This window comes from Microchirus variegatus, assembly GCF_963457635.1.
Source record: "Microchirus variegatus genome assembly, chromosome: 19".
NCBI classification, from domain to species: domain Eukaryota; kingdom Metazoa; phylum Chordata; class Actinopteri; order Pleuronectiformes; family Soleidae; genus Microchirus; species Microchirus variegatus.
Window position 1 is genome coordinate 2,012,585 of NC_139820.1, and position 14,376 is coordinate 2,026,960.

General features: G+C 45.8%; 1 protein-coding gene across 1 annotated transcript in view; it reads right to left on the reverse strand.

Moving 5' to 3' along the window:
* Window positions 1-14,148, reverse strand: part of LOC310940588 (regulator of G-protein signaling 12-like) — a gene marked incomplete at its 5' end in the record, with an annotated part of 40,415 nt that extends 26,267 nt beyond the window's left edge. The window contains 4 exons of the mRNA XM_083905578.1: window positions 6,495-6,614; window positions 10,769-11,815; window positions 12,710-12,946; window positions 13,039-14,148. Of these exons, the coding sequence (XP_083761704.1) occupies window positions 6,495-6,614; window positions 10,769-11,815; window positions 12,710-12,946; window positions 13,039-14,148 (2,514 nt within the window). The remainder of the gene's footprint in view (window positions 1-6,494; window positions 6,615-10,768; window positions 11,816-12,709; window positions 12,947-13,038) is intronic.
* Window positions 14,149-14,376: the final 228 nt, after the last annotated feature.

Genomic DNA, 14,376 nt, shown 5'->3' on the forward strand with positions numbered 1-14,376 from the left:
AGAAACACTCATACCGACTCTACAGTGCACCCGAGGCAAATCTAGGCAAATGAGGGTTTTTAATGCCATGCTAGCTGGTACCATTGACTTGCGCTAGCCATAGCACCAGCGAACTCGGCAACTAGAAGAACTGAATGAAATTTCTTGGAAAACGTCTACAGACGTCTCCATCACACCGGCTGAGTTGGAAAATAAGGTCTTACGTCCAAAATTCCGAACTATCCTTTTAAGGTTGCATTCTTGCGCAATCACAAAAATCTGGATTGTTTTTGGATTTTGAATATAATAACAGACGGTGACTTCAAGTTGACAGGTCCAAACACTTTAAAGCTCACATAGAGTGGTCCAGTTGCACATATATGTTAGTTATGGAGGTCTACTTACAAACATTAACTTGTTTTTATGGTCAAAAAAACCCCTAGTTGCTGTAAACGAGCCGATAGAAATCTTCTTTTCTGACGGTGTCTCCCAGCTGCGAGATTTGAGACTCAACTCTCTCACCCCCAGAAGACAGAGTCTTGTGATTGGCCAGTACCCGGAAGTACACCCACCGACAGAAGCGCAGCTCCCCCCGCTGGAACGATGGATGCACTGCTACTCATTATCAAAACACTGTCGCTCGTGAAACACCTCCACAACGGACGTTATTCTTCTTCTTCTGCGGTTCAATGTACGCAACCGGATGTGCCCGGACTAGTGCCCGGAGCAGGACGATCTGCTGTTCTGGAGAACCGATGTTTACTTAACCGGACCGGGTTTTTTCAGAGATCTCGCTTGAAATTACAATAAAACACAGCGTTCTCAGCGGTGGCTGAACTGTTTGTTTAGAACCTTCAGGGCTTCGTAAACGAGGTAATGATCGAGCCGAGTGGAAAGCGTCAAATGCGCGTCTCGTCGTCTTTAGGCTAACGCAGCCTTCGCGCGTGTTTGCGCGCTCAGATCAGCTGAGGCGCACAACTATTTTCCCCGAAGAGAAACAGACTGTGTTTGTCCGCGGGGGGATGACACCATCAGTCGGGCTCTAAATCACTTAGCTTTGGACGTGTCATGCACACAGAAATAAGCACACTCGGATGAAGTAATTACACTCGGGCACTGTTTTTTTTTTTTTTAAAAAAGACTAAAAATAAATTAATCTGGTGTGTTTTTCCAAAACATCAACAATAATATAATCAGCTATTAACGGCGATTAATGTGGTCAAAAGTTCATTATACCATTTGCGGATAAGAAACATTCACTTATGGTGAATGAGTGTTTTATGGTCATGTTAAAGACTTTTTACATGACTTCAGAGAGTGCCTTAGAGCTCAGCTGAATTCATAATAAAACTGTTCCTTTGTCAGAGAGAGAGAGAGAGAAACTCAACCGATGCCCAGAATAAACCGACAGAGAACACTGGCAGCCCTGATAAAAAAATAAAAAAACACCCCTCTTTGTCGTGCGATAGAAATCTTCTTGGAATTGTCTCTCCCAGGCAAACACTTGAGCGCCGCTGGAGAGACATTCTCACCTTCCTCCACTTTATCGTTATGTTGCAGCTCATGGAGCAAACTGCGGCAATCGGACTCGCAATCGGCCTGCGGTGTGTGCCCGTTTGGCGCTCGCGTTTGTGCCGTTCCACGTTCCCGAATGACCGTTTGTCCGCGTTTTCATTGCCACAGTCACCTTGCCATCTGCATTTCAACCCTCGAGGACCACCTTTTTTTGTGCGTCAGCGTCCTTTTAAGTGGTTAATTCAGTTAGCGGCTATTTATTTTGCCGACAGTGATCTCTAAATAGCTAGCTGTGGTTTTAAACGTTTGTGTTTTCACGCATGTGCTTTTAACAGAATCCCTTTGCCTTGCAGGGAAGTGACTGTGATCCAGACAAACACAGCATATATGTACAGTTCCTTCTCCTTAGTGTTGTCATGAGACATTGTCTGTGTGTGTGTGTGTGTGTGTGTGTGTGTGTGTGTGTGTACTTGTACTGTATATACATTGGTGTGAGGACAAAAAAAACCACAACACAGGAAACGAGGACATTTTGGTCCGTTCCTCACATTCTGTTACACCTTAAAAACGGCTGTTTATGGGTTTATAAGACTTGGTGTCAGGGTTATTAATCGATCACTAAATTCATCGTCAACTGTTTTGGTAATCGATGAATCGGTTCGAACGATTAAAACAAGATTTCTGATTGCTTTAGCTCCAAGAAATCATTGCAACTGAATCCTTTTGGTTTGTGGACAAAACGAGACATTCGAGAACATCGTCACTTCCAGGTTTGACAAACACCAATCAACATTTTCTGACATTTTATGGACCAAACTTTTCATCAATTAATCGAGAAAATAATCGTCAGATTAATCGACTACGAAAATAATCGTTTCTTGCAGCTCTACTAGGGTTACAATTAGGTTTATGTTAAGGTTTAAGGGGCAAAGGAACGCACTGTGTGAGTGTCCTCACTAAGTGTGTGTGTGTGTGTGTGTGTGTGTGTGTACTGCTTGTGTGTGGAGGCCTCACTAACGAGGAGAATGTCAGCTTATTGCTCATCGGAGCTCATTAGAGGTGCAGGCTAACACTTGAAACCCCACTGGTCCCCACCACCACCAACACACACACACACACACACAGACACACACACACACACACTCACATTTGTGCACCATTCACAGTGAGGACACCTCAACCAAACAACGAAATACCTAACCTTAACCCTAACCCCAACCCTAACCCTAACCCTAACCCCAACCCCAACCCCAACCCTAACCCTAACCCTAACCCTAACCCCAAGCCTCAACCCTCAAAAGGCCCCTTTTAAGGAGCGACAGAACGTGAGAACCAGCCTAAAATGTCGTCACTGTCCCAAAATGTCCTTCCCCCATAAGTTGTTTTGGTGCTCACAAAGATACCCACACAAGAACACACAAACACACACTAGCCATTTGAATTTTTAAAGACCCCATGCCAGGAAAAATGTCCTGAAGAGTTAACCAATACAAGCACGCACACACACACACACACACACACACACACACACACACACACACACACACAAACACACACACCAATCTCACCCTCCTTCCCCCCCCCCCCCTCACAACACAAAGCCCTCTCTGTTTGTCGTCACTGCCGCATGTGCAGCGAGAGAAAAAGGCCTAACGACCGGAAGAAAAAAGGTAGAATGGAGGGTGAGCGAGAGTGAAAGGGTGATGAGGGCGTTGAAGACGCATAATTATGGGATGTTCCAACGTGTGCAAAAATGCACTGACGACGACCACGGCACGGACTACGTTTGACGGCCGCGATGGACGCATCTTTGTTCAACACAACACAACATCAGCGTCCTAATCACATTATCCAGACAAATTATTCACGCTTTGACGTGAAGCCAAACAACAATGGACATGTGTGTTACACTAGCGTTTCACTTAGAAAAAGCACTTCATTTTTTCAATGAATACAACATTAAATGAATCATAAATACACTCTGTACATTGTTAATGTGGTAAACGACTATTCTAGCTGCAAACGTCTGGTTTTTAATGGAATATGTACATAGGTGAATAGAGGCCCATTTCCAGTGTTCTAATGGTACATTGTGTTTGTTAATTGTGTTTTTTCAATGAATATAACCTCATTGAGAAATTTTTTTTTTTTTTTTAGAAAATAAGTCCTTATTATTGAAGGAAAAAAACATTTTTCAATGAATACAACTCATTTTCAGAAAGAAATAAAAATTTGGAGCAAAACATTTTTTTTTTAATTTTGAGAAACATTTTATTTTTATTTTGAGAATAAATTTTTTTGTAATTTTGAGAGAAAAATATATTTTTTGAAATTTTCAGAAAAAAAAAATATTTTTGAAATTTTCAGAAAAAATCTTTTTTTTTAATTTTGAGAAAAAAAATTTGAGAAGAAAAAAAAATTTGAGAAAAAAATAATATTTTGAGAAAAAAAAAATACATTTTGAGAATTTATTTTTTTGAAAAAAATAGATTTTGAGAAAAAAAAAATTTGAGAAAAAAAACACATTTTGGGGTCAAAAAAAATAAATAAATCACAACACAGAGAACAAAGGTCATTTGGGTTAAAAGTTGGGTATGGGTCAAAGATCAAAAGTCTATGTATTGAACGTGGATGGAGCATTGAATGCATCTCTTAGCTTAGCGTTCTCCGAAAAAGCTATAACTATATTTTCTATTCATTTTGCAACTCTTAAATAAAGGTCTTGACTTTTAATGGAAAACACAACAAAAATTGTATCGGTAGAGTAAATACAAAACTATAATCTCCTATTTCCTGTCGGGCCGTCTTCTACTGCGCTGTTCAATAAAGGAAAAATCTCAAAAATGTACAAATAAGTATAAATAAAAACCCAGGATCCCCTTATCTGCTAAATGGAGGAAACATTTAGTTTTCTTCTGATCTTTATCAGCTCTGCTGTGAACTCACACACACACACACACACACACACACTAAAGATGAATATTTAACGTACAGATTGTGCACATTATAACACCACAGCTATGATTCATACAGTATAACCTTTACAGTGACAGTGGTAACCATGAGAGCAGGCCATTGTGTGTCTTCTTCTGTGCAGCCTCTGCAGACTGTCTCATTAAAGAGGAAGAACTAAATGGGCATATTGTTAGTGTGGGGGAAACTCATGGCTCTCAAATGACTGGATTCCAGGTCATTTTGTTATATACAGAGCTGAAAGGAGACGGAAAAGTACAATTCCTCTGTGACGGTGTAGAACGTACCGCACCGAGTTCACAGAAAAACGGCTCTGATTTTGAAGCGATATCGGCCCAAACTTAATCTGCTTGATCTGGACGTTTCTCGACGCGCTCACTTTCGCACATAAAGTCAATGCGGAATCTCCAATTAAAGCCAATTTGCATGTCTATTTACTCTGAGGACAAGAGCTTAAGAAAACCCGACAACAACAACAGCGACGACGACAACACGGCGAGAACAAGCACACAGGACCAGCTTGTTCCAACAGCTGATCATCTACTTCTTTCTCTTTCATTATCTTGTTCCTTTTGCTCCTGTTTTTTGAAAAATCTATGTCAAGTTCAGGCCGTTTTCACTATAAAGCATCATATTTATGCTTTTTAGAGCTGCAACTAAGGCGTTTACTCTGCGTTTACTCGTTATTTACTCTGCGTTTACTCTGCGTTTACTCGTTATTTACTATGCGTTTACTCTGCGTTTACTCAGCATTTACTGTGTTTTCTCTGCGTTTACTCTGCCTTTACTCTGCGTTTACGCCGTTTACTCGTTATTTACTCTGCGTTTACTCTGCTTTTATGCCGCGTTTACGCTGTGTTTATTCTGTCTTTACTCATTGTTTACTCGTTATTTACTTGTTAGTTACTCTGCGTTTACGATGTGTTCACTCGTTTACTCGTTATTTACTCTGCGTTTACTCTGCGTTTAAGCTGTGTTTACTCGTTATTTACTCTGCGTTTACTGTGTGTTTTCTCTTCGTTTACTCTGCGTTTACTCTGTTTTTACTTAGCGTTTACTCTGCGTTTACTGTGTTTACTCAGCGTTTACACTGCGTTTACTCTGTGTTTACTCAGCGTTTACGCGGCGTTTACTCTGTGTTTACTCAGGGTTTACTCTGTGTTTACTCAGCGTTTACGCGGCGTTTACTTGCCGTTTATTCAGTGTTTACTCAGCATTTACTGTGTGTTTTCTCTGCGTTTACTCTGCCTTTACTCTGCGTTTACGCTGTTTACTCGTTATTTACTCTGCGTTTACTCTGCTTTTATGCCGCGTTTACGCTGTGTTTATTCTCTTTACTCATTGTTTACTCGTTATTTACTTGTTATTTACTCCGCGTTTACTCTGCGTTTACGATGTGTTCACTCGTTTACTCGTTATTTACTCTGCGTTTACTCTGCGTTTAAGCTGTGTTTACTAGTTATTTACTCTGCGTTTACTGTGTTTCTCTTCGTTTACTCTGCGTTTACTCTGTTTGCGCGGCGTTTACTTGGGCGTTTATTCAGTGTTTACTCTGCGTTTACTCAGCGTTTACTCTGCGTTTACTCTGCGTTTACTCTGCTTTTACTCTGCTTTTACTCTGTGTTTACTCTGTGTTTATTCTGTGTTTACTCTGCGTTTACTAGGCGTTTACGCTGTTTATTCTGTTTACTCGTTATTTACTCTGCGTTTACTCAGCGTTTACTCTGTGTTTACTCTGCATTTACTCTGCGTTTATTTGACGTTTACTCGGCGTTTACTCTGCATTTACTCAGCATTTACTCTGCGTTTACTCTGCGTTTACTCTGCGTTTACTCTGCGTTTACTCTGTGTTTACTCAGCGTTTACTCTGTGTTTACTCTGCATTTACTCTGCGTTTACTTGAAGTTTACTTGACGTTTTCTCCGTGTTTACTCGGCATTTACCATGTGTTTACTCTGCGTTTACTCAGTGTTTACTCTGTGTTTATCAGTGTTTACTCTGCGTTTACGTTGCGTGCGTTCTCCTACCTCAAGGTCGTCCAGGGATCGCGCCAGGCTGAGTCTCTTGGAGCGTCCGAAGGATCGCCGGGCTGACGAGCGCTGGGGGAGGGGAGGGAAACCCATCGTCAGTCCGCGGAACCGTCCGCCCTGCGGGAACACAAGACACGCATGTTCACATACATGACATAGAGCACGTGACAGAACGTATGTAGAAGAAGCCGACGATGCGTACAAATACATGTACAGTACTTTTGGAATGGAAGACTTTCCCTTTAAGGTTTTGAACGGTTTCTGTGGTGAATTTGTGCTTCTGTGCAGCATCGATGAGGTCGGGACACTGACGTTGGCTCACAATAATCTCACAATAATCTCTGTTCCAGTTCATCCCGAAGGCGCTCGATTGGGGATCGAGGTCAGGGAAAGTTCCTCCACTGCAAACTCAAGAGTCAAAAACCATGTCTTTATAGTCCTTGCTTTGTGCACCGTGGCACATGTTGGAATAGGAATTCTGGAATTCCCTCTAATTGGCATTATTCGTCCATTTAGTGTATTATTATGAGCTAAGATCATGTTAAACATGGTGTTTTTTCATCAGAAAACAGTGATTACTTTACTTTTTAACTGTTAGATGAACCTTTGTAGAATAAATGATGAGGTTTTACCAATAACATTTATTAATCCAGAGAGTCAGGGTCATGCAGGTCAGAGGTCACACTAAATACTTGACACTTAAACCTGTAGAAGCTTGGGTTTCATCTCTGCAAACATGTTTTTTTTGTACTATATGGTCATTAAAGCATGACTAAAACAACAAATATTTTACCCTGCATTTAAAACCAAAATGTACACTACCGTTCAAAAGTTCGGGCTCACCTACACTATAATTTTGCTGTGTTTTCCATTAAAATTCACACTTCTATTCACCAAAGGAGTTGCAAAATGAATAGAAAATATAGTCAAGACATTGATAAAGATTATAAATAATGATTTTAATTTCAAATAATATGTTTTTTATTTGGAGAAAGTAGCTTTTTTTTGGAAAGAGCTAAGCTAAGAGATGCATTCAACGCTCCAGCCAACGTTCAACACACAGACTTTATGACCTTTGTTCTCCGTGTTGTGATTTAGAATAGTCGAAAAAAAAGCACAATCCACCAAAAACAGACCAGACCATCATCACAAACAAACACCCCCCTCTCCCTCTCGCATGGTTTGCACCTGTATGTGTCAGTGTGTTTGGTGGCAGAGGTGTTATAGAAAATTAAAACGCTCAAGTGCCAACGACACACACACAAACACACGCACAAAAACAACAAACACAAGATCACAACAACAATCCTAGATGAAGACGAGGTTAATGCGACTATCCCCCCCCCCCCTCCACGTTAGATGCACCATGTACTGCTTTCTTTTTTTCCCCACGTCAATGTTAAATTCCACATGTCGCACACAGGCATGTGCGCACACACACACACTGACACACACTGACACACAAACCAGAGATCATAACAACAAACCCTGCGGACCTGAATCGAAGGAAGCCACTAGCCACTTTGCTAGCTACACCCGTTTAACTGCGTGTTTAACCTAAAAATCACTTATACTTAACATAACAATACTGCGATATTTTGTCATATTATCAGGAAGGATGGAAGAAATATTCTCGTAACATGAGAATAAGACGGGAGATAATTAAACGAGCCTAATAATAATAATACTAATAATGTTATATACATAAATAAACGTTAAAAAAGGGGGAGAGGGAAATGAAAATGAATGAGTTCGCCACACTGTGAGAGCAGAGTTTTCACTAAATGAGCAAACTTATCAACGCAGACAGTCAGTGGAGGCCGTGTTGTGGTTATATCGTTCGGCGCTGACTGCATTTCATCAGTGGATGACCAGTGGTGTTGCCTAGAAACACACGAGTCACACCTCCATCTGTCTCCGTGAACCATTTCTAGACTGAAAAGCCTGGTCCTAGTGAAGCAGAACAAGCATTTCTGTTTATGTTTTTAGGGCTAAGGTTTAAAAATGGTGGTTAGGTATTAACAGGTAGAAATAAATAGAAGACACTAATTCCATCGCCATGCCACGACCTCCGTTTCACCTCCTTATTAGTCGTATTTACGACGACACGCAACGGTTCGTGTGAGAAGCTGAGATTTTGAATTCGAAAGGGAACGATAAGTCTGCGCGGTGCATGGGGGCGCGGCCACAGCGGCAGTGTTTTCAGGGGAAACGTCTCGGAAACACTTCAAGTTTAAGTGGGAAACTAACAGCGCTTATCAGGGTCCTTCATCTCGTCCTCATGTGCACTCTCTCTCACACACACACACACACACACACACACAGAACTGAGGCATCCTTCCTGTTTACAACAAAAACAGCTGTCAACATCAAAACCAAACACAAACCTCTTGTAAAAAAAAACTAAAAAAAAACTGGCACTGCAACACAAAAACAAGTGCTGAATACAACTAAAATACATAGAGAGTGAAACAGTGCCCCCATGTGGCACACAAAGACACCTACACACAATCCTCACCTAATCCATTTGATACCGTAGAGTCAGCAATGAAATAACGTGTGCAATTAAATTAAATTAAATTAAATTAAATTAAATTAAATTAAATTAAATTAAATTAAATTAAATTAAATAGTACTAAAATAAACTGCTAGTTCAGCTTCAATTCAGATATTTCCCTACATCACCATGTGGCCTGGATCAGACCATTATGACCCATGAAGGTCTAAGATGGGGGGGCAAGATCTGGTTCAAGCCTCATTCGTAGGTACCAGCATAATTTTGTCACACGGTAAATGCTCCACTCCCAAGAAAATAAGCGACAACAAACTACAAGATGCATTCAATGACCCAGGTAAATGAAATCACTTCATCACGGGAAACGCTTTCAAGACGCATTCACGAAATAACTTATGCGTTCCAGTAATTGAATGCACCACAAATGAGGTATTTTAGTAATATAATCGCAAATAGTTGCCTTTAAAGGCGCCATATGTAAGAATGTGGCCAAAAACGGTTACTGCATTCAAATTCAAAATACCGAAGTCTTTTAGGTATTGGTCGCAACTGGCAACCCGTGGTTGCGCGGCAGCTGAGACTCTACTGACTGCAATGATTGGTAGAAGGCGGTAGGTGGCGCTATATGCCAAAAACATGATTTCAAAACATAAACATGATTTGCAGTCTGCAAAATATTTGTTTTAATGCAAATATTTTGTCTGTACTGTTGTTGTTGGTGAGTTCAGTTTGTTATATGAACATTATTCCTGAGTCTCTGTGACATATTGGGAGGATTTTTACGGCCAGTTGCTTTAGATTTATTACATAATGCACCTTTAAATTAGGGTTTTTGCTCCACTGCCAAGAAAAGAAGCGACAACAAACTACAAGATGCATTCAATGACCCAGGTAAATGAAATCCCTTACGCGGGAAACGCTTTCAAGACGCATTCACGAAATAACTTCTGCGTTCCAGTAATTGAATGCACCACAAATGAGGTATTTTAATAATATAATCGCAAATAGTTGCCTTTAAAGGCGCCATTTTAGGTTTCGTTTTCTGACGTAACTGGCAACCCGCGGTTGCTCGGCAGCTGAGACTCTACTGACTGCAATGATTGGTAGACGGCGGTAGGTGGCGCCACATGACGCCAAAACATGAACATGATTTGCAGTCTGCAAAAGATTTTTTTTATATATAATATGTATAATATAATATTCATGTTCTGTTTCCCACCGACTGTCATTAACGGTGAGAAACAGGTGGTTTTCAGGTGAAGGCAGATGTCGGACATGGTGCATAATAAATGACGTGATACTGGAGCACGAGGGGTTAAATAACTCGACTGTTAGCATTATTCAACAACAGAGCACGGGGGTCATATTTATTTATTGTAATTTAAGGACTAAATGAGTTCTTCCGAGTCAACTTTTCCAGGCCTTTTGAGAAAAGAGAGCGTGGTTCGGTGGGACGTAAACAAACGCGGACGGATTTACAGCCTCAATAAAGTCAAGCTCTCGTTGGAAGGAAATTTCCACAGCAGATGGGTGTGATTGGGGGGGGGCGGGGGGTATGGGGGATGTTGGGATTCTACCTGCTGCCCTGGCTTCTCATCTCACGGTCACTTTTAACACAACGCTTCCAAAAAACTAAGCACAGCCCACACACAGTGTGGCACAGACATCGCTGACGATTTTAAACAAAAATGAAAGGATAAATGAAAGGAAAGGCTAATTAAAACTCTTTATTATAATTAATATAAAAAAAAGGTACCTTTTTCTCTCCCTCCTTTCCACTCCCTCGCTTCTTCTCTCGCTCAGCACCAAACAGCTTCCTGGCCCACTCATCTTTCTGAGTGTGGGGACGTGAAGGAGCAGGAGCGGGAGGAGGTGGCGGCGGCGGCGGCGGAGGCGGCGGTGGTGGCGGCGGCGGCGGCAGCGGCTGGCTGCCCCCAGGTGGCGGCAGGCGATCTCCGGGGGGGGCCAGCGGCGCCCGGTATCGGTCGGCGGGGATCTTACTCATGGGTGGGGGCAAGGTGCTGCAGTTGGCCGACGACCATCCGTCCGTGGACTCGGCGTAGGACTCCTGGTCGCTGCTCAGACCCTGCAGGTGGCTGTGGTGGTGCTGGCTGTGCTGCTGACGCCAGTCCCTCAGGACATGGACCGGCAGCCACCGCTGCGGCTCCACCCCCGCTCCTCCTCCTCCTCCTCCTCCTCCTCCTCCTCCACCTCCTCCTCCTCCTCTCTTTTCTCCTCCTCCCCGTTTCGTCGGTGCGTAGTGGTGAGGGTGGACCCCTCCCCTCGCGTGATGCAAAGGGAGGGGGTGAGGGAGGTCGGCCAGGTGCGGGTCGTGGCGATAGTGGCCGTTTCTCAGAGCCGGCGGAGGAGGAGGAGGAAGTGGAGGAGGCGGGAGAGGGGCGGCGGCGGCGGCGGCGGCGGCGGCGGCGGCGGCCCCCAGCGTGGGGCTCCACGCCTGCTGGGAGGAGGGCGGACTGTCCCAGTGGCGCGGCCCGGAGACGTGGCTGTGATTGGGAGGCCCGCCGAGGTCCACCAAGAGCACCCGGTTGCTCTTCTCCTCGGGCAGGAAGTTGCCGATGCCGCTGTCGCTGTTGCTGCTGGTGCTGTGGTTCTGCTGGGCGTCGTTGTCCGGGTCGTGGAAGGCGCGGGCGCGCACGCCCTCGATGCTGTCGCCCATGTCCCGGTAGAGGACGGAGACGAAATGGAGGAGGGGCTGGGAACTGGGCGGGAACTCCAGGCAGCCGCCCGTGTCCGGGTCGGGAGTGCACTCGAAACCAAACCTCATGGCGACGCCTAAGTGGACCTGAGGGAAACAAGACAGTCAGGATGAGAAGAATAAAACGCTTATTATTATAGCCGACGAATTTGATAATAAAGTGACTTGAGCGTCTTAAACTTGGTTTGAGCACAAATAATTTGGATCACGACGAACCACTTTACGACTATCTGAGACTGTTTTGGACCTAATAGGACTTAAAGGTCACATAGAGTGGTCCTGTTGCACATATATGTTAGTTATGGAGGTCTACTTACATACATTAACTTGTTTTTATGGTCAAAAACCTCCTAGTTGCTGTAAACGAGCCGATAGAAATCCGTCTTGTGACCATGTTTCCCAGCCGCGATATTTCAGACATAAATCTCACATCCAGAAGACAGAGTGTCTTGTGATTGGCCAGTACCAGGAAGTGACATATTCAGCACGCCAGCTCTCAGAAGCGCAGCTCCCCCTTGTGGAACGGTGGACGCACTGCTACTCATGATCAAAACATTGTTTTAACAGTGTTTAAAAATAGCTTCTTCACGACTCCCCCCGCCGCAGTCCCTTTGACGACCTTTGACCCGGAGTCGCTCGTGAAACACCTCCACAACGGACGTTATTCTTCTTCTGCGGTTCAATGTACGCAACTGGATGTGCCCGGACTAGTGCCCGGAGCAGGAGGATCCGCTGTTCAGGAGAACCGCTGTTTACGTAACCGGACCGGGTTTTTTCAGAGATCTCGCTGAGCCCCGAGATTACAATAAAACACAACGTTCTCAGCAGTGGCTGAACTGTTCGTTTAGAACCTTCAGGCCTTCGTAAACAAGGCAACGACGCAGATACACGCAAAAAAAAAACAGCGTTAATTGGTTAACTTTCGGTCTAGGTCCGCTTTAATTCGAAAGAAAGAAAGAACACATACGGAGGTTGTTTTACCTGGTGGTGACAGAGGTCCGGGTCCACGATGAACACGTGACAGGAAGTCCTCAAGCTGCCCTCGTCGTCCCGCCTGCGATGGCGGTCGTCGCGGTCGTCGTCCGTCGCCTGCATCGTCACCAGGCCGAAGAAGCGGCGGTCGTCGGGGCAGCAGGCGCTGAAGGCCAGCTTCTCGGCGGGATACGTGGCCAGGACCTGACCTCGGTCGCTGCACAGGCGCACGCTGTCGTGCATGACCTGGTGGGAGGCAATCGCAGAGTTTATACGGCTGAAATAGTGGGATATAACTTCATGCGGCTGATATATAGCTGCTAAAAAGGAACATTCACCTTCATGAGGACCAACGAATGAATCTTCTGCTCCGCCCTGAGGCGTCTCATGCTGCCTCTGATGGCCTGCAGGCTGTCGTTCTCCAGACTGGTGCCAGAGGAGGCCAGCTCAATGGAGCCCAGATAGCCCACGATCATGCCCACGTTGAGGATGCCGTCGCCGGGCTCCAGGATCAAGTCGCCTCCGTCTCCCACGTCCGCGTCCGCGTCCACGTCCTGCTCTCCGTGCAGGTGACGGAAGTCCGAGTCCAGGAAGACCGAGTCGTCGTTCAGGACGTGGGCCATCTCCTCCTCGGAGAGCAGGTTGGGATTGCTCTGCGAACGGGCGGAGGAGCTGCGATACGGCGGGAACTCCGGATCGGACGCCGGCCGGGGCTTGGACGACGAGCTCACTCTGGGCCTCTCCTTGTCGGAGCTGCTGCTGGAGTGGCTGGAGTTCTCAAAGATCATGTTGAAGATGCCTCCAGACTGCAGCTCGGCGACCACCCTCTCTGCCCTGTTGATGCCCAGCTGCTTGGGGTCCACTTTGGGTTTGTACCAACCGCCGCGAGCGCCGCCCCCCGACCTGCTGCTGCCGCCGTTGTTGTTGTTGTTGGCACCGTTGTCGTAGAAGGCGTCCAACTCGTCGTCGCTGGAGCACGAGTCCAGGTGAGACGCCGCCATCGCCGCCGCCGCGTTGCTGCTGTGATGGCGACTGTGGTGGTGGTGGTGGTGGTGGTGGTGGTGGTTGTGGTGGTGGTGGTGTCGCCGGGGACGCGCTCCCTCGGCGACGACGAGCTTCAGGACGCCCGAGCAGCGTCCGATCAGCTTCACCACGTCCTCGTGCGACGCCTTGGAGACGTTGATGTCGTTGACGGCGAGGATGTGGTCGCCGGAGCGCAGGCCCACGTAGTCGGCGGGGCTTCCCTTCAGGATGCAGCTGAGCAGACACGGGCTTTGGCCCGACAGCGTGAAGCCGTACCCCGATCTCCCCCTCGCCACCTCCACGGCACGGATACGGCCCTGCTGGAGGGAGGAGGAGGAGGAGGAGGCCGGAGGAGGCTGGGGAAAGGTCAGCCCGCTCCCGACACCCGGGCGCCTCTTGGACGATGCGTCGCCTTGCCTGTACATCGCGTCGTGGGGGGTGGGGGGGGGATATTCTGGTGTCCCGTCAACTTTCAGCGACTCATCACACGAGCCGCAGCCTCTGCTCAAGTGGCGACGCAGGGGGTGGGAGTATCCAGCGCCTCGTCTTCGCTCCACTATCGAGTTGGTGAAGAAAAAAAAACGAAGCAGCAGGGGAGTGAGAGCGAGGCCTTCAGCTGTGGCACCGTCTCGCTAGCCCTCCCATCCTGGTGT